General features: G+C 56.1%; 2 protein-coding genes across 3 annotated transcripts; both read right to left on the bottom strand.

Moving 5' to 3' along the window:
* Nucleotides 1-284: 284 nt before the first annotated feature.
* LOC134048288 (adhesion G protein-coupled receptor G3-like) lies at nucleotides 285-5,772 on the bottom strand. 2 transcript variants are annotated; one of them, XM_062499977.1, is made up of 13 exons: nucleotides 5,682-5,772; nucleotides 5,198-5,227; nucleotides 4,949-5,108; nucleotides 4,760-4,868; nucleotides 4,065-4,205; nucleotides 3,854-3,976; nucleotides 3,730-3,769; nucleotides 3,548-3,648; nucleotides 2,977-3,089; nucleotides 2,543-2,826; nucleotides 2,182-2,261; nucleotides 1,475-1,761; nucleotides 285-1,044 (listed from the first exon to the last, which is right to left on the bottom strand). In XM_062499977.1, exons 1-13 carry the CDS (start codon nucleotides 5,761-5,763, stop codon nucleotides 957-959), a joined length of 1,638 nt encoding a protein of 545 aa, XP_062355961.1. In that variant the 5' UTR covers nucleotides 5,764-5,772; the 3' UTR covers nucleotides 285-956. The 2 variants fall into 2 exon arrangements, with proteins under 2 accessions (XP_062355961.1, XP_062355960.1); XM_062499976.1 differs by having other exon boundaries at nucleotides 2,168-2,261.
* Nucleotides 5,773-6,998: 1,226 nt separating this feature from the next.
* LOC134048218 (adhesion G-protein coupled receptor G1-like) lies at nucleotides 6,999-18,815 on the bottom strand. Its single transcript, XM_062499855.1, has 14 exons — nucleotides 18,677-18,815; nucleotides 13,391-13,478; nucleotides 12,450-12,875; nucleotides 11,828-11,951; nucleotides 11,600-11,747; nucleotides 11,389-11,517; nucleotides 11,053-11,169; nucleotides 10,444-10,489; nucleotides 9,988-10,088; nucleotides 9,789-9,904; nucleotides 8,539-8,813; nucleotides 7,826-7,937; nucleotides 7,367-7,635; nucleotides 6,999-7,215 (listed from the first exon to the last, which is right to left on the bottom strand). Exons 2-14 carry the CDS (start codon nucleotides 13,428-13,430, stop codon nucleotides 7,109-7,111), a joined length of 2,010 nt encoding a protein of 669 aa, XP_062355839.1. The 5' UTR covers nucleotides 13,431-13,478; nucleotides 18,677-18,815; the 3' UTR covers nucleotides 6,999-7,108.
* Nucleotides 18,816-19,253: the final 438 nt, after the last annotated feature.

A 19,253-nucleotide genomic window follows, 5' to 3' on the forward strand; every position in this document is an offset into this window, starting at 1 on the left:
GGAAGTACCCCACTCTGGATGCCTGCCCTACCAAAGCTGGTCTTTGCATGGTTCTGTGCCACTCAAATGTAGTGTTAGCAGAGGAAGGGCCGCTTTGTGCATGCACACATGTGTGTGCACCCATCCATAGTGATTTCTCCATTCAAGATATTCCTCTTTTCATTCATGACAAATTGCCAGCAAGACTTTTCCCATTGATACATCCCTAATAAAAAGCAAATAAAAAACAATATTGTTGGTATTAAAGACTAAATTCACAGTGCTCAGACAGCTGGCAGGGATTTAATACTAAAACACAGATCAGGAGAAGACAGCAGTTGCCCTGCAAGGCAGCTGTGTGTGCATTTTGGCTAGAGCACAGCGTCCATGAGGGAATTGCTACTGGCCCCAGAGGCTGTTTTGCAGGAAGGACATGCAGCAGATCTCTGCCAGAGAGCAAGGAGATGTTTTGCAAAGAAGCTCATGGATTTCCTCTTCTTTTTGCTGATTCCCAGACACAAACCTCCCACATCTGGGCTGGAGCAAGTCAATCCTCTCCCTCCAGTGGCAGGAAACTCACTGCCAGGCTGGTTCAGCACCAAAAGCCACCGCTAGCAAGGAGGGTGATGGCTCCATCCTGAAGGCAGATGCTTTGTGGGCTTCCTCCTTGTCCCCTGGGGAGTGAGATCAGGGACACCTCAAGACCATGGAACTGCAGCCTGGAGGGACTTTGCAGAAGCATCATCTCTGGAGCTCTTTGCCCAGGGCAGCCCACTAGGAATGAAAGGGACAAAGCAAAGAGCCCTGCTGAGGTGGATCATGCCCACTGAAGGGTAAACTGAGGCATGGTTAACTCATCTCTTCCTCCATGAGGAAGCTGCATCTGCCAGGATTGAAGATTGCTCTCACTGGATGCAGGTGCAGGCAGGAAGAGAGGTCCAACCAGGAGCTAGTCCTGGGAGGCTGTGGTAGTTTTGTCATGTCTGATGATGTAGGAGAGGGAACCAGTGGTCTCCCTTGTCTTTGGGTAGTAGAGGACGACCAACCAGATGAATATGAAGATTCCTGCAGGGACAGGAAGACAAACACTCAGGAGCGGCAGGAGACAGTGGGAAGCATCTTGCCAGCATGCTAATGACATTTTCCTGCTGCTTCCAGGGGGATCCCCTCAGCTCACTCCTGCCTCCCCCTCTCCTTCACATGAACCATCTGGTTGGGACATGCCCTGAGTGGATAATGTCCCTAGTCCTTTGCTAAGGAGTGTCTTCATTGGAGGAAAACCACCACAGGTGGAGCGAGTGTAATTAGGAGCCATGAGCAGCTCCATGCTGGTGGGACCTGCTGCTTGATGTGCCCTGCCAAAAGGAAGGGCATGACAGTGCTGGGAAGACACTGGTGCCTTGGGATCCCTGGTCAACCCAGAGCCAGGCTGGCTCCTCTCTCCTCCATCTTCCCCACCCAAGACCAGAGAACCCAGCTCAGAGTGAGTGCTGACCTTGGAAAGAGTTGAGGATGGTGAAAAGGTAGAGCATGGCTGTGGAGGAGATGCCATAGGTGAGGAATACCAAGGCCCAAGTGGCTCCCAGCAGGCAGAAGAGCCCTGCTGCCACCAGAGCCACCTTCCAGGGCTTTTGGTATCCCTGCACTGCCCCAGTGCCCTGCAAGCTGCAGCTCTTCTGGGTCACCACCCCGAAGACAGCCGTGTTGAAGAGGAAGATGAGGCCAAAGTAGCCACAGTTGGTGATGTAGTGAACCAGAAGATGTTTGGAAGTGATCCAGCACCTGAAAGAGACAATCATGGTGCCTTCAGCAGCCCTGCAAGCCTCAGCAGCATCCATGGGAGCCTTCCTCTGGGGACATTTTCCAAGGCCAGGGTGAAGCAGGAGGACAGTGGTGCATATCTACTGCCCTCGTGTTGCTCAGCTGGGAGGGAGCCTGGACAAGCTCCAGGTGGACCTTGAACATCCCTCCATGACCTGTAGGACTGCAGGAGTGACTGAGGAAGCTCAGCATGAGAGGTGGGGGTGGCTGATGTGTTGCAATCACAATTAAGGAAGCAGAAGCAAAAGCATGGTGCAAAGCCAAACCAGATGGGTGCAATCCCTGACCACTGCACTCCTGGCAGGACTGAGCTACCCCTCCCTGTGCCGAAGGGCCACCTGAGCTCTGTGGGCAGTGGCACACGCACAGGTGGGCTATGACCTGGTGGTCCATGGTCTGGATGCTGTATTCTCCATAGCTGCCAATAACTCCTGCTACTCCCACCACGAGAACAGGGAAGCCTGGAAGAAGAGAGACACAATCATAGAATTACTTAGGTTGGAAAACACCTCTAAGATCAAGTCCAGCCATTAACTCAGCACTGCCACATTCACCACTAAACCATGGTCTCAAGTGCCACATCCACACATCTTTTGAACACTTCCAGGGATGGTAACTCCACCGCTGCCCAGAGCATCCTGTTCCAGTACCTAACCACCTTTTCAGTGTGAAGAAATTTTCCCCAATATCCAACCCAAAGCTCCCACTGCCCCTCTCACCCCCCACATTTGTCCAGGCTCACCCCAGCCAACCAGGCACAGCTTTGCCAGGTAGTGGTGGATGTAGATGCCAAGGACCTTGACAAAGAGGAGGTAGAGCTGACAGCCCTCCAGCGCCATCCAGGTGAAGCAGCAGAGCAGGCAGTAGTGGGTGAACCCCCCCAGGACCCTACAGATGCTTAGGTGGGTCCTGCCAGAGAGCCCACTGTTGAGCAGGAAGGCCAGGTTCAGGAGGAACAAGCTGCTCATGAGGTTCACATGCAGCCCCAGGTTGATGCGGACGGTCTCCTCAAACCTGAACCTGCACCTGAGTGTCCCCATAGGGGCCAGGAAAGACAGGGGTCACAGGTGAGCAGGGCCTTGTGCTGTACCACAGCAGGTCCATGCAGAGGCACTGGCATTGCCTCACATCTCTCCCAGCCTGGCAAGCCCCTGTGGAGCTGCTGGTGTGTCCCACCTTATGAAGATGCAGAAGGCCACTGTGAAGATGGAGAAAACCATGGCTACCACACAACCAGCAGTGGCAACAGCCGTCAAAGCCTTTGCTGTGGAGCCATCCAGAGCTGGGCTCTGCCAGACATGCAGATGTTGGGTTAGACAGGCCCTGGACCAGCCAGAAAACCTGACTGCTGCTACCAGAGCCATGGGGTTGACAACCCCAGTGGGCTGCTGCCGAGACCCCATACCAGCCCCCAGAAGGTCTTCAAGTGAAGCAGGGCAGTGGTGGCTCAGAGGAGATGCTCTGAGGCAGGGTGAGGTGAGGGTGACCACCATGAACACACTCCTGGGAGTCTCCACCAGGATATGGGACCTCAAGCCTTGCTGTGCCAGAGCCTGCACAAGGCTGGGGCCTTTGCCAGCCTGTCCTGTTCAGCTGACCTGCTGCTGCCTCCTGAGCTGGGGCTGCGCTTGGTTCTCGGCTTGCTGAGAACACCTATAATTGTCCCTGTGTGGCTACTCATGACACCCAAGGGGCCACAGGCAGCACTGCCACCACAAACAGGAACTGCAGGGAGTGGGATCATCACCAAGAGGAGGGCGAAGAAGGTGAGGTGGTCACAGGAGCAGACCGTCCCCTTGTCCCCAGGCTGCGTGACACATCCACTGCTGCACCAGCCTCCTGCCTGCCCTGCAACAGGCACGGGGGAGCAGCTGGAAGTGCTGGTACAGCACCTGTGCCCAACCCCACAGCTGCCCCACCATGGCATACCTTTGCTGGGATCCCAGAAGACGCATTGTGGGGTGACACCCTGCAGGGGGGGAAGAACAGCATCAGCTGATGCCACGGGGAGGGGCACTGGAGGGGAGAGGGAGGGCAGGAAGGGCTGAATTACTTGGGGCAGCTCCCTGTGGGGGAACACGAGCTGCACAGGTTCCTGCAGCCCCGAGATGCTGCTCTCTCCCACTGTGATGCCCACCACGGTGTCGTCCAAGACCTGTGCTGTCTGGTTGACCTCCTGTGGAAGGGAAACACTGCAAGAGTTGAGCTGGTGAGTGGCAAGTGCTGGTGGCAGCATGAAGGATGCTGGCAATGCCAGCCTGTACCTTGAACATGCCAAGCTGCTGGATATTGAGGACTGTCACCACCACACGCAACTTTTTGCTTCTTGGGGACCGGAATATCTCCCTGGGGAGGTGGATTTTACCTGCCTTCCCTTTCTCTGTGGTGTTCAGCCTGCTGGGGCCCTGCAGCAGAGAACAGTGAGAGGTTGTTGCTGCCGGGTCACATCTCTGTTCAGAACCCACCTATCTTCTCCAGGCACAAATTCAGCCCTGCCCAGGTGGGTTTGCTCAGCAACATCAGCAGGAGCCCTGAGGGCAAAAGGGAAGAACCTCACCCCCAGCACCCAGCATCTATGGGGGCAGAGCTGGGAGTGGGACCCAGCAGATTCTCTACCCACCATCACCCACACATGGTCCCCTGGGACATCCAGAGCCTGGGAGAGCCTCTGGGTGGTCAGGAGGCACAAGATCACACATGTCTCTCCTCCTTTCCTCCCTCACACTCCCCCTGACCACCTGGTTTGCTGGGATGGCTCCTTGGGGAGGGCTCTTTCCTCCCAAGCACCGCTTCCCATGACTCCTTGCCAAGGGATGTTGAAGTTGATGTGGGCCCACAATGCAACCCCACAGGGAGGACGAAGAGCCAGCAGGACACACCAAGCCCTGGGGCGGGGGCTGAGGGATGCTTGGAAGGTGTGGGACCTTCCAAGCAAGGGGGAGGGAGGGGCACATCTCACCTCTGCTGGGGAGAAGGCGATGAGGATGTCATGGGTGACAGCCCTGCTGACATTCAGGAGCAGCGTCTTCAGCCCAGCCAGCCAAGTGTGCTGCCCCGACTGCAGCAGCCTGTGGGACAAGGGGACTGTGGGACAGGTGGACATGGGGACTGAGCCCACAAACCCTGTCATGACCACCCCTGCCACTACCTGAACGAGTGCTGCCTCAGGCAGGCACAAGCATGGCTGGCAGAGTGCCACAGCTCTGGGCAGCGCTGGGACAAGCGAAGGATGCGGCGGCTGTTGCCTGGGTTCTGCTGCTCCACTGTCATGTTGCAGCACTCAGAGTTCCCATCGCCCCGACCCAGGCCTGGGGAAGGTGGGAGCAGGTGACCACTGGGCGCCACAGCACTGGGTGGGCACTGGGAGCAAGGGTAGGAATGGGAGGGGACAACTCACCGGAACAGCTGTCCCATCCTTTGGCAACATCTGGAAGAGTAGTATATGGAGAAAGGGGGGAAACACCAAAATCTAGGGTCAGCCCTCCCTGTGTCCAGAGGTAAAGGGGAAGAGAAGGCAGGAGACTCTGGCAAGTGCCAGGTTTTAAAGGAACAGTCCTGCAGTTACGTGGGCTTCAAAAACACCTGGACAGCAATCGGAGCTGGTGAGGGCAAAACCACTGTGTCCAGCCCGCCAGAGGGGCTCACAAAGGAGACCCTGGACTACTGAACCCAGGTTTTAAAAAAGCCCCCGGCAACAAAGCCCCCAACTCTGCTCACCTCTGCACATCCCAGTGGGGATGCTCCCCTTTGAATTCTCCACATTTCAAGATGAAATCCCCACATGGTCTTTTGGTGAACACCTTCCCATGGGAAAACCTTCCCACAAAGCCCATGCAACTCCTGTGCTAAAGATGCCTGTCCCCCCTTCACCTGTCACTCACCAGGCAGCAGCAGGAGCAGCAGGACAGTGCCCAGGAACAAGTTCATGCCACTTTGTGGGGTCTCCTGGCTGCATCTGGCCATCCCAGCACACTCTGATTCCCTTGTCCCAGCAGCTCTGCTCTACCCCAGGGCTTGTGGCCACTTCTGAGGCAAGAGCTGTTCCTCATTTCCCTTCTGGGAACCCCTCACGCCTTCCTGTGGGCTGGCAAGTGACCTCCTGTCCCAGCCTACAACAACGGCAACAACTGCCCAAGCCGTGGTGTTTCTCCCATGGCTCCTTCCCACGACCAACTCCAGGCTTCTTGCTTTCCCTTTCTCCCCACAGTCCTGCCAAGGGGCTGATGGCCCTAACCAGCCCAGCAAATGCTGGAGCATCCTAAACTGGGCATCACCACAAGCCACCAGGATGAAACATCCCCTTCCTGGCAAGGTGCCCCTGCCCCAGCTGGGCTGGAACCTGGGTGGAGTGGGATGATCTGCAACCAGCTGGAAGGGGAATGGTGGGATGGGAAATGTGGTGCTGTTTGCAAGAGGCACAGCCAGATTCTGCTTGGCCCTACAGCCACTGAGGGCATGATTCCCATCCTTTGATGTGTCCCTGTACTTTACCAGCCTCCCTTTCTGCTGGTTAGTGGTGGTCCCCAGACAGTTCCCAAGCTATGGTACCTCCATCCATAACCCCAACCCCAATGGCACCAGGCAGCCAGTGCTCTGCCAGGAGCACCATTACCAGCCCCAGCTCAGGAGGAAGCATTCTATAGGGTGAAACATTGAGTCCTGCCCCAGAAATGAGATGACCCAGATGAGAGATGGATCCCATTGCAGAGCCCACCAACACACTGAGCAGAGACTCCAGAGAGCCACACTCTGAGAGGAACAATTTTAATGGGCACAAGTCTGGTGTGCAGGCACGCTCACTGAACTCCTACATCACCCAAAAATAGACATTCAACAAAATAACAAAAATAGATTATTTCAGCTGCCTTAGGGTGTGGCAGGGGCAGAGTCAGTCTGTCTTCCATGGGGAAGGACCCTCATGGTGACCACCAGCATGGGCTAAAAATTGGGCCTTTCCCACTCATTATCCCTGGCCTCAGGACATGGGAGGGGACATCCAAAGGCACTGGGGACCCTCTCCCTGCCCCTTCCACTTTTTACAGCCCCCCACTGTCCAAGTAAGCATCCCTCCCTCCCTCCCTCCCTCCCTCCTTCCCTCCTGCCCCAAGTGTGCCAAGCCAGTCAGGATGGAACAGGTGGGAAAACTGGGGAAGGGGCCAGCAGAGGTGGGGGGTGACCAGCCCCGCTGTGGGTCCCTGGGCTCCTCGTGGCCCTACGGGGCAAGTGCAGTAGCAAAGCAGATGGTGTGATCCTTATTGTGGCCATCCTTGGCGTGGGGAGCTCTGGCACAGCACAGCCACCACGGCGCTCAGCTGCTGCTGGGCTGCAGCTTGGCACTGTCAGAGCTGCTCTGAGAGTCAGGAGACTTCCTCGCCTGCAGCACCATGGTCCAGTACCAGAGGAAGATGAGGAAACCTGGCAGAGGGGAGAGGAAGTGTGGGTGAACCCCCTTGAAGGACAAACAGCAGTTGAGAGAGAGCCGCCCAGCCTGCCAGAGCATCCCCACCCACCAACACCCCATGAAAATCCTGGTGCCCTTCAGAGGAGCCCAGAGTGACAGCCTCACCTTGGAGGGAGTTGATGATGGTAAAGATGTAGAGGGAGACAAGGCAGAACACACCAGAGGTGAAGGAGAAGAAGATCAATGCCCAGGGGATGCCCAGCAGGATGCTGAGCCCTAAGAGGGCCAGGACATGCTTGAGCTTGTGACCTTTTTTGTTCTGGCGGAGGATCTCCCGTACCATGGCCCCCAGCATGACTGAGTTAAACAGGAACACCAGGCTGAAGAAACCCAGGTTCACGATGTTATGGATCAGGGGGCTCGTGATCCAGCATCTGGAGGGAGGAAAAAGGACAGAGGGTTACACTGTGTCCTCCCACAGGGTCACCAGGAGGGGCTGGAACACAGAAGTGTGGTGCCAGCCCAGCACCAGGGAGGGGGGATCCCCGGACAAAACCCCAGAAAAGCCCCAGGCCATGGTGAAGGCTTAGCCAGAGACCAGGTAACCCATCTGCCAGGACTTACATGGTTGCATTGGTGGATCTGCCATCAATGGATTCATAGATGGGAACGGAGAAGGGGCCGTAGTTGGTCCAGCTAGCCAGGAAGATCAGCATCACGCACAAGAAGGGGAATCCTTGGTGGAAAGAGCAGAGTAAAGTGGTTGTCCTGCTCCCTGGCTTTCTGGAAGGACTTGTTGCCCCTTTCTCACTGCACAGAGCACAAGCCAACATCCTCCCTCCTAGAGGGAAACCAGGATGGAACACACAACAAGGGCGCCTGGCATAAGCCCCAGCCAGGAAGGGAGTGGTGCTGTGCTGACCCCAACTGAGGATCTCCCAGGGATGTGGAGCTTTAAGCCATAAATATCATAAAATCTTCCTGCCATGAACTCCAGCCCAGAGCATGGCAGAGAAGCATGGGTGTTTCCTGCATCCATCCCATCTTTCTGGGCTGTCCTGGATTTTTCTTCCAGAAAGAAAGGATCCTATTACTATTTAAAGATCCCAAGTGATGACTCTCACAGGTCTTCACTGCTGGGTGATCCCCCAGGATGACACACCCTTGCTTCAGCACCAGCTTCTGCTCTCAGCCTTCAAGCCTCCTTCTCCACCAAGGCTCTTGATAGACAGCTGCTCCCCCAGAGCTATGTCTCCATTCCTATCCAGGCATAGGGTCCAGTGGGAAAGACCTACCCGAGTGCCCTTCCTACCCAGTATCTGCCTCCCCATGCTCACCCCAGCCAACCAGGCAGAGCTTGAGGAGGAAGTGGTCATGGTAGGCGTTGAAGACTTCGATCACAAGCCGGTAGAGGTTGTAGCCCTCAATGCCCATCCAGGTGAGGCAGCTCAGGAGTGAAAAGTGCAGAAACAACCCCCCAGCTCTGCAGATGGCCTCGCTGCTGCTGGCAGCCAAGTGCTCAGAGATGAGGAAGGTGACGTCCAGGAGGAAAATGGCGAGCAGCAGGTTCATGTGGATGTGCATGCTCGTGATCTGGTCTCGCTGTTTGCTTCTGGGGAATCAAAGGGAGCAGAATTCACCACCATGCCTGGCCAGCACCAACGGTGCCCACAACACCCCACAGCCCTGAATGGGGCAGCTTGCCTCAGCAGAAGAGCAAGGAGACTCTGGTAGTGCCAGGGACTCAGAGACCAGCCCCACAGGTGGGATCACCCATCCCACGTGCAAATCCAGCCCCCTGCAGCTGACCCTGCACTGAAGATGCTCAGAGGGCTGAAGCACTTTTCCTATGGCTAAGTGAGTTGGGGTTGTGCAGCCTGGAAAAGGCTCCAGGGAGACCTGAAAGCACCTTCCAGAGCCTAAAGAGAGCTAGAAAGAGACTTTGAACATGGGCATGGAGTGACAGGACACGGGGGAACGGCTTCAATATGAGGGCAGGTTTAGATTAGATATTCAGAAGAAATTCTTCCCTGTAGTGAGAAGGGTAGTGAGGCCCTGGCACAGGTTGCCAACAGAAGTTGTGGATGCTCCATCCCTGGAATTGTTCAAGGCTGAGTTGGATGGAGTTCTGAGCAACTTGGTGTAGTGGAAATTCTCTGTCCATGGCAGGGAGGTTGGAAATGAATGATCTTTCAGACCCTTCCAACCCAAACCATTCTATATTTTTATGATTCTATGATTTCAAGACTGAATCATTCACTTAGGATCAGTAACATGAATCAGGAGAAGGCACTCATGCTCTCCTCCAGGTCCTCGAAAAGATCTTTGCAGACTACTGCCTGCTGCATCCGTAACAACAAAGATTTTCCAAAGTCATTGAAAAGAGCTGGTGTTTCTGAGCACCCTGCAGGAGACCTGACCAAGAGGGTGGATCCTGGACAGAAGAACTCTTCTTTCTTCAAACAAGGCTCCTTCATGATGCTTCTATCCAGGCTACCAACTGCTTGGAGAGCTTGTGCCCACCCAGGTGTTCATGGCCAGGGACAGGACACAGACAGGGAGCAGGGGGTGAATCATCAGACTGTACCTGAAGTAGAGGAAGACAATGGTGCAAATGGATGCCAAAGCTGAGATCAGGCAGCCAACATAGGTTATGATACTCAGGTAATTCCTGTGCACAGAGGTGATCTCTGGAGAGGATACCTGAGGAAGAGGAGGAATGAGAGATGGTGAAGAAGAGCACGACTGGGAATTACATGAGGGATCTGAGGGAAGGTGCTACCCACCATGAGCACAGCAAAGTAGGTGAGGTGGTTGCACCTGCACTCTGTCTGGCTGCTCCCTGTAACTGTTGTACACCCATAGCTGTCCCAGCTCCCAGAACTGGCTGTGCAAGAGAAAGGGAGAGCGTCTGGTGAGCAGTGGGAACATCTGCCATGGGCTAAAGGATCTTCAGGGCAACGTGTCCAAGGAGAGAGGGAGAACAAGAGTGGGAGGTCCCAGCTTGTCCCAGGCCAAGCACACATACTCAAATAGCCCCCTCAGCACAAGAACCCATCCCTAGGGAAGGGGAAAGCTCTTAGATTAGCTATGGAGGGAAAAAAACTGACATCAGCCCTGCAGGAATGGCTTATGGAGATGGAGCGAGGAAGAGAGGTACAGAGCAGCCTTCACCCTGCTGGTGGGGCTGTGGTACCTTGGAAAAAGGAACTGACTTCACACCCAAGGGCAGGGGCACTCACCAGAGGTGTCCTCCTGCCAGAAGACGCACAGTGGGGTTATGTTCCTCTGCAATGACAAAACCACAGGCCCTGGTCAGGATGCAGCTGTGGGTTTGTTGCCTGCCCAGCACTTCTTATAGGGGACAACACAGGGCAGGAGACAAGATGGTCCCAGGAGACAAACTATGACTTAGATAAACCAGACTTCCCCTATGGTGGGAGTGGGCTCCAGAGAGAGCTCCCCTCTGCTAACAACAGATGGAGCAGATACCTCTTTCCAGATCCTCTTTTCCAAACAAAGGGTTCAGCTTTGAGCAGGCACCTGACAGAGCCATGAGTGAGCCAAGGGCCTGCTAACACAAAGTGTACCCTAGCCCTGGTGACAGTGCTGGGTGTGACACACCTGCTATGAGGTGTCTCCTGGAGAGGGGATGGCAGTGCCACCACCAGTGCACACAGTTAAGCCACGATTGTGATACACCCCCAGAAGACACAGCAGACCCTGCACAGGCAGGCCATGGCTATGGACCTGCTGGATTGTAATCACACCCTAAGCTGGCAGGGCCTGAACCCTCCTTCCCCCTCCATTCCTGGTGGGATGATGTTCTTTGAGGCCATTTCCCCACCTACCGGCAGCTGGTCATGGAAGAAAGTGAGGACTACTGGGTCAGAGAGATTGGCCACCACTGTATCCACCAGGGAGATGCTGACTACCTTGTCACCCAGGACGTGGCTTCTGTTCTCATCCTGTTGGAAAAGAGGAGGCAGTGGCAGTGTGGGAAGGAAGAACTGCCAGGTGTGAAGCAGAGGAGAGTGCCCAAGAAGGTCCCATGACTTTACCAATGTGTCAAGCTTTTAGCTCATCTTTGAAGCATTTTCTCCCAGAGCACCAGCACTCTGGTCTGGTGGCATCCCTGCAGCCCAGTACCACGGGACACCCTACCATGCCATTCACCTGGGCATTACCTGGAACATGGTCTGCCCGTTGATGTCCATGAGGAGCACCCTGTGCTCCACCACCTGCTCTCTCTCCTTCACCATCATGAACAGGCTGCTTGGCAGGTCCACCGTGAATCCCTGGATTTCTCCACTCTCCTGTAAAGAAGACTTGTCAGAAAAGAGGTTGAGAGAGAGCACGATCGGCCAAGAGCACTAGGGCAGACTCCCCAGGACCCACCTCTCTCTGGGAAGCAAAGGTCAGGTGCTGAGGAGCCCGACTGGGCTGGACCCTCAGGACAGTTGCGTGCACTGTGGCCTCCCCAAAGGTTCGGTTCTGCCCTTCGAGCTCCACCTTGGCCAGCATCTTCTCCAGCTCCCCAAGTTTGCTGTTGGGAAGGGGCACAGTGAGCTGGAAGCAGTGGGCATGCATTGGCAGCAGCAGGAATGGGGTGAGCTGGGAACTCACCGCCGCAGCCTCTGCTGCTCCGTGGCTCCCGTGGCTGGTGCCAGGGGCTGAGCAATGAGGTTCTCCAAGGCAGTGAGCTGCTTCTCCACATCCTGCTCCCAGACAGGCATGCTCTCTCGAGAGGCTGGTGGAAAGGAAATGCCATTAAATGCATGGGCAGAATTGGCTTCCTCATGTCCCAAACTAACTGGCAGAGTCCTAGTGGGAGCAGAAAGCAGAGGGCTTCAAGGTGACTTCAAGAGGGCTTCAAAGGCAAGGCAGGAAACCTGATAGTGACCCCAAACCACAGGGCTTTCCTGCCATCCAGAGCTCAGCTCCTGCTGAGGCCATGGGGACCTCATGGTGGAGACTGGATCCTAAAAAACCACTGCAAAGGCCTCAGTTTTCCAGGATTTTAGGCAGCATTTTGAAAAACTCCACCTTTTGGGATGCTGGGTACCAGGCCTGTCTTTGGGCTGCTTCAAGAAAACCTACATCCCCCTCAATCACCTTTCAGCTATTTTCATATCACCACGCTAAACCATACACTGGGAAACAGCCAGTGCTCTGATGATGACTAGGGAACAGTCTGGGGATAAAACAACCTTTTAATTTCCTTAAAATAACATTAAATTGCATTTACCAGGGAAGATGTATTCATCTTTAGCATCCAGGGAGGTGTTCTTCCCACCCTTTATGATATAGGACACATTGAAGATGTAGGCTCTGGTTCTCTCAGTCTTCTGACTCTCCTGTCCCCGGGGGATGCTGCTGGATGGGTCCCCACCCAGGGGGATGCTCTGCTTCCCATACACCAGCAGCAGGGTCCTGTTGGACTCAAACCAGTAGATGCAGAAGCGATACCTGCCCAAGGTGAGGGGCAAGCTGTACTTGTAGTAAGAGTTTCTCCTGTTTGGCAAAAAGGGCCTTTTTATTATCAGTGCCTGGGCCGTGTTCTCGATGGAGATGGTGGCAGGGCCATCCTCGTAGATGACAGAGCTCTCCTGGGTCTGGTTTCGGTCACCGCAGAAGCGGAAATCCTCTTCCCTGTGGCCAGTGGCTCCCACCCCTGCATTGTGCAGGCACACGGAGACAGGGGATCAGCTGGAGGGACAGCCAGCCCCGCAAGCATTGCAGCCCTGCAGCAGCTGTCACACGTGGCATGCCAGCTCTCCACCCCATTATCCCAACCCTGTCCTACAGGCTGTGTGACAACAGCCACGTGCCCAGTGTCACAGCCACGCTGCAAGGATCTGCCAGGGCCCCTCGGGCAATGGGCCCTCCTGTCTTTCAGGGACACCCTCCATGTGCCACCACCCATACCAGCAGACACTGAAAGAGGACCTCTCCATTCCTAGAAGGGATGGATGGAGACCATCTCCTTTCCCTGGAAAGGACACAAGAGACACACCCATCTCTCTGCCCAAGAGACCTACCAGAGGCACATCGTTCTATGAAATGTTTTACTTCTGTGAAAGCCTTGGTTGCGTGCATCTCATGGTGCCTCCCAGCCAATGTTTTGGGGCTAACAGTTTCTCCCAGCAGCTCAAACCCAGCTCACCATCCCAAAGCAGGACAGTCTACCTTGGAGGGGGGAGAGAAGGAGCAGGAAGAGGACCTTCATCCTGGGCAGCTCTCTACTTTGGCTTGGCCTTCAAGGACACAGCAGAGCCTGAAAGGGTACAAAGGGAAGGGGCCACGTGAGTATTTGAGTATCCCCCATGCCATTAGGACAGGGATAGAGAGCAAAGGCTGTGCAGGTGGGACACCAGTGTCACAGCCAGCTCCCTGCTGTCTCTGCCTTCAGAAGGAGCCAGGACCACTGGGCATCCAAGGTGGCCGTGGCCTGGAAGGATGGCAGAGGCTGGAAGCCCCTGAGTTCTTAGCATGGAGAGGGTGCCCCCCATTCCAGCACAGGCTCCAGTCACCAGAGAACCCACATAGGAAGGGTCCCCTCTTCCGCTCTCAGCTCCACATCTCAGCTAACGCCCTGACTTGTTATCATAAATGATAGGAACAGAAGGAAACTGTGGTTTCCTAATTCACCAGCCCTAGAATTATTTTCTGGGATGATTTCAGCTCCTGCAGATTAGCTGAGGAGCTGGGCACATTGCAAACCACTCCATCATTTCACCCAGCAGAACCAGGCTCTCCCAGGCACATCCTGGCAACGCCAGCACAGCAGCCATGGCTGCCCAAATCTGCTGCTCACAACCAGCTGGGCCACATCCTGAACAGCCCCTTTGCCCATCTCTTCATCTGGCACTCTGCTCCACCACCCTTTTCTTTGTCTTTGCATGAAGACAGGGCTTCTGTGACCTACACTAAGCACCCTCAAGTGCTGCCACAACTCTGCACTCACCCAGCCACAGCTTTCACACATACAGCCTTTTCTGTTGTGCTTTCTGCCTGCCCCAGGCCACCAGCTGCATCTACAGCTCTGCTGGGATGCACCAAGTGTCACCTCCTCCTCGCCCTGCTGTCACTTCAACAATGGGACATATCCTGCCAGGGTCTGGTGACCAGCAGTAGTCCCTACCGCAGGGTGGGACAGCACTGGGGGGGTCTGCCAGAGCAGCTGGCCCAGCCCAACACTTGTCGATGCCCAAAGTGAAGCCAGCACCATCTGCCACTGCTACACCCCACTCCTGCACTGCTCTCAAACACCCCCCCAAACCCACCAAGTAGTCGAGTTCTGTTTTGTTTGCTCTGAATAGATGCCAGTGCACCAACCAGCATCACCTGCAAAGGTTTATGAGCTCTCCCAAATGCTCAAGGGTCACTAGATGCTTAAAAACTCATTAGCAGATTTCTCCCACCAGCACAGGCTTTGTCTGGAAGTTTCTCGAGTCAGCACAGATCCTGCATGGGTGCACACCCCACTCCCCTCCTCTTTCTTGTGGCAATTTATCACCAGAATTGGGGGGCTCGGGTTGTTAATTAACCTGCTGCCGTGGCTGTAACTAAGTGACACTAAAGAGGTCTCCCAGTGTGAGCTGGGAGGGTATGGCACAGGCATGACATGGCAGGAGTAGATAGATTTGGATGGAGCTGGCACCCCAGTGCCTTGCCACACACTTAGGAATCACTCATATATACCCAAAAACTCATGGACCTGGGGTGGCAAAATGCTGTTGGTGATGGGAAACACCTGGATCACTTAAAAGCAATGGAGCTTCACGTGAATGCCAACCATGTTGAGGCAGCACAGTGCTGGCATGACAATAAAGCATCGCCTCTGGATGGGAAATGTTGAATCCTAATGAGGCTTCAGCCCATCCCACTATGCTGGCATCTTTAAGGTTTTACTGGGATGGTTGGAGGAGAGGATCAGCCCCTTTCAGCCATTACTCAACTGGGACCAGAAATCCCTGTGGGAAAGAGGGTGGGGGAGCCGGTATTTCCCCTCTGAGCCCTCTAAGGTCCCGCTCGCCCTGACGCCGATTGCCATTTCCTGAGCCGAACAATAGCAAGAGAAAATTCCCTGAAAATGGTTTCGCAGTGAGAAACCCCGGCTTACATCCACACTGGCAATAAGCACAGCAAAGGTAGCCGGATGTGCTGAGTTCTCATCAGGGTTGAATCCTGCCTCGTCATCTTCCCATACCCAGATGGCAGTGGGGAAAAGTTCCCGTCTTGGCCTCAAAATCAACCAAATCATGTACAAAGAGGTGGCAGACACTCTGCCAGGGCTGCACAGCTGGGAGCAGGCTCCCTTACTAGCAAGAGAGGGAGGCTTATTCCTGGGCACCAGTTCTTATCCTCCCATCACGATTAACATACTGGTCTTGGAAAGAAAAGCCAAAGCACTATACTGAGGTCTCTAAACCTTAGGTGAATGGGGGGGAGACTAAAAACTCCACAAACAAGAAGCCCTGTGTTTATTGCCACGTTACTCTTTTCTGGGTGATTTGGCAGCAGGTATTTAAGCTTTTGGAGGAGGCACATGGTTTTGGATATGACTTTTTTTTCCCAAGAAGAAGGGAAGATGCTCTGATGACTCAAACAAACACGGGAAACAGGGAGATGCAGGGGCTTTTATCTGTTTTCCTTCCAGGTCCATTAGGAAAGTGACGCTGTGTTCCTCGAGATGTTAATGAGTCTGAAGCTCATCACCGCAGTGGGTTACTCAGACAGAGACTCAGCAACAAGATCAGGAAACTGTGGCAAGCTAGGACTGGCTCCCAGAGATACAAAACAGACTTGCACAACCAGCCCCTCATTGTAGGGACCAAAGACAATGTGCCCTGGGTCTGGAGCTGTCCAAGGATGTGAGGACCCCATCGGGATCCCCCTGCAAAGGGATGCCCCAGTGTCAGTATCTGAGTGCTTCACAAAGTGCCCTTGTCCTTGGCCAGTGGTGCGTGTCCACAGGGGCCAGCGCCACATTATTCACGGCATTGGCATGTGATTCCCAACATTGGCATGTGATTCCCAACATTGGCATGTGATTCCCAGCACTGGTGGGTGGCCAGGGCCGACCAGGTGCATTTGCTAATGCACAAGGAGTTGAGGGGCGGTTGCACTGTGCCAGCAGCACGGTGGTGCCAAGCTGTGCCACAAGGTGCTTCAGCTTTTCCTGGGCCATGGCACTGCACAGAACACCCATCACCTTCAAGAGGAGTCTTGCCAACAGGATAAAACTAGATCTGGTAGTGATTCCCACGGGAGCGGCACAGCTCCCTGCCAGATCTGTTCTTTGCCAGCCACTGGCAGCCATCCCTTCCCACAAAGGCGTGGGGAGCACCAAGGGGAGGCTGGCACAGAAGCCTGCCAGTGCCTGGGGCTCCTGAGATGGAGCGTTTGCTTAGAGCTGGGTCTTGACATTCAAAACTTTTTTTTAAATTTCCATTTCCTAAAAAACACCACAAACAGAAATATCATGGTGAGCTAACCCAGCACTTCCTCCAGTGCCAGGGCAACACGGCACCTGGCTTGGTGGCACACGAAGCCTTGTGGCTTCAGCAGCAGCCACACACACTCTGCAAAGGACCAGGTACACCGACACTGGACTGAGGCTGACGTGACACAGCGACAAAGTAATCCCTGGCCACAGGGGGTACAGACAGTTGTCCCTGCTATGCACTCCCACCATACAGTCTCCTTCTTAGAGAGCAGCCCCATTTCTCCTCCAGAACATCTCCCTTCCAAACCACTTCCTTGCATTTCAAATGGCTCCCAAAATACGCTGTCCACTCCCGGGTCTTATCCTCCTTCACATAAGCAAGGTCCTCATCGCCTGCCTGTGCTGCAGGTGCCAGGGAAGGGAGGTGCAGAGCAGTGCGAGGTAGCTCAGGACCACCCCAAATCAGGCTCCCAGGTATTTGGCACAGAAAGCAAGAGGCTGGAGCTTAGTGAGGGCAAAGTTTGCAGCACCCAAGGAGCCAGGTAAGAGACTGTGGGCCTCCCGGATTCCTGCCAAACCCCAGCTGTCGGGTGAGCTGATGGGAAAGGAGTTGGTAAGTCCTGAAAAACAGGCGCCGGCAGGCTGTGCCCAGCTGGTCCCGTGCAGACATTGGCACGCTGGGAGCGACCCAGCCGGCTGTCTGAGAACCACAGAGCTCTGACCCTGCACCCACGGGTGTCACCGCAAGGTGCAGGGATAGCCAATCCCAGGGATCCCCATTCAGGCAACACACAGTTGCTTGCAAACCTGTTACTCTGCGAATAGCAGCCCCCGGGCTGCAGGATTAAGAGCTGGACTGCAACCAACTATGCAGCATTTTCAGTCCTTGGCTTAATTCACATGGGAGCTGCAAACCCAGCAAGGGACACGGCAAACCCCACTGTGGCTGCAGTCCCAGGCTCAAAGGATTTGCCCCCCTCCCATCTCCGAAACACTCCTGGCTCCCCGCTGGCGGTGGAGCTTGGGGGCGGGCCCGGGGGGGGGGGGGGGTTACTGCAGCCTTCAGACCATGAAATGAGCTTTGGCTCCCTTCCCTCCACAACAGCCATTCGGACTTGCTGCCAGGAGGTTATTCCAGGAGACTTGATTTCAATTATCCAGCTTGTCTCACTGAGTTTGGTGGTCTCTCTGGAGGGGCAGCACAGACAGTGGGCAGAGACCACCCCAAGTATCCTACATCCCAGATCCCGCAGCGACATGTCAGGACCGGCAGCAGCAAACTGGGATGTTGCAGGAGGAATACCCCAAAAGGCATTTTAGGGAAGGGAGATCACTCTGTCTAGACATGCCGGTGATCCCACGGGATGCTGCACCCTCCGCCGGCAGGGACGAGAGGAAGGAATTGGGTGTGCTGGTGCTTCCCAGAGAGTGGGAAGCAATGGCCACACACTGGATCGATGGAGCTCAGCTCTGCCGCTGGCAGCAGCCCGACACAGCCGGTCCCGGGCAGCTCAGGGGACTTTGTGGCTCCATGGCCCATGAATCCAGCCTGGCTCCGGGTCAGGCGAGTGCGAGTCCCATAGAGCAGGGATGAAGGTTGGTTTCACAAAAAACCGGCACCATGACCACGAGCAGAGTCCCCGAGCCCTCCCCAGCCGGACACATCACACCCACCGCCGAGGCCCCGCACCCACCGGAGCGGGATGCCGCTCAGGCCCCCAGAGAGACCCCTCCGCTCAGCCCCCCATAGAGACCCATCCATACATCCAGGCTGCTCTCTGCCCAAGCAAACCGGGGCGCTACCCGGTGCCGCCGTCCGCGCTCGGCCCCGCTGGGCCGCCCCAGCCCCGGCTGACACCCACCCTACTCACTGCCCTCCCGCCGCCCTGCCCGCTCCCAGAGCGCCGCAGCATCCCCTGAGCTCCCGGTGCGGGGCAAACGCGGCCTCTGGCATCCCCGCGGCGGACACCGAGCTCCCCGATCCTCCCCGGTCCCGGCTCAACCGCTCCCCGTTGTTCCCATACCTGGAGTGGGGGCGGGCACGGCCCGGCACGGCCCGGCACCGCCCGGCACGGCCCGGCTCCGCTCGGCTGGGCTGGCACGGCTCGGCACGGTTCGGCTCAGCACCCCTCCGTACCTCGCAGCCCGGCTGGCTCGGCGCGGTGCCCCGGGAGCAGCGCCCCGCCCCGTCCCGTCCCCGCGGCGGGCGGTGACTCAGCGGGGCGGTACCGGGACTGTTCGCCCGCACCGATCCCTCCGGCAGCCCCGCGATCTCTGCGGGAGCCGCGGGGTCACCGCCGGCGGTCACGGCACCTGCCCGGCTGGGCTTGGCCCGGCTCGGTTCAGCTCGGCGCTGCACGGCACGGCTCAGTACCTCGCAGCACGGCTCGGGTCAGAGCGCTGTCCCGGGACCAGCGGACCCTCCCCGTCCTCCAGCGAGATCCCCCGAGATCGCTGCGGGGGCTGCGGGGCCGCTGCCCTCGGTCACGGCACCTGCCCGGTTCGGCTCGGCCCGGCGCAGTCTGCGGGTACCGGGCTGGGAGCACCGGGCTGTGTTCCACCGGCGCCGGCACCACGGTGGGCTGGGGGACCTCGGCTGGG

This window comes from Cinclus cinclus, chromosome 11 (genome assembly GCF_963662255.1).
Source record: "Cinclus cinclus chromosome 11, bCinCin1.1, whole genome shotgun sequence".
NCBI classification, from domain to species: domain Eukaryota; kingdom Metazoa; phylum Chordata; class Aves; order Passeriformes; family Cinclidae; genus Cinclus; species Cinclus cinclus.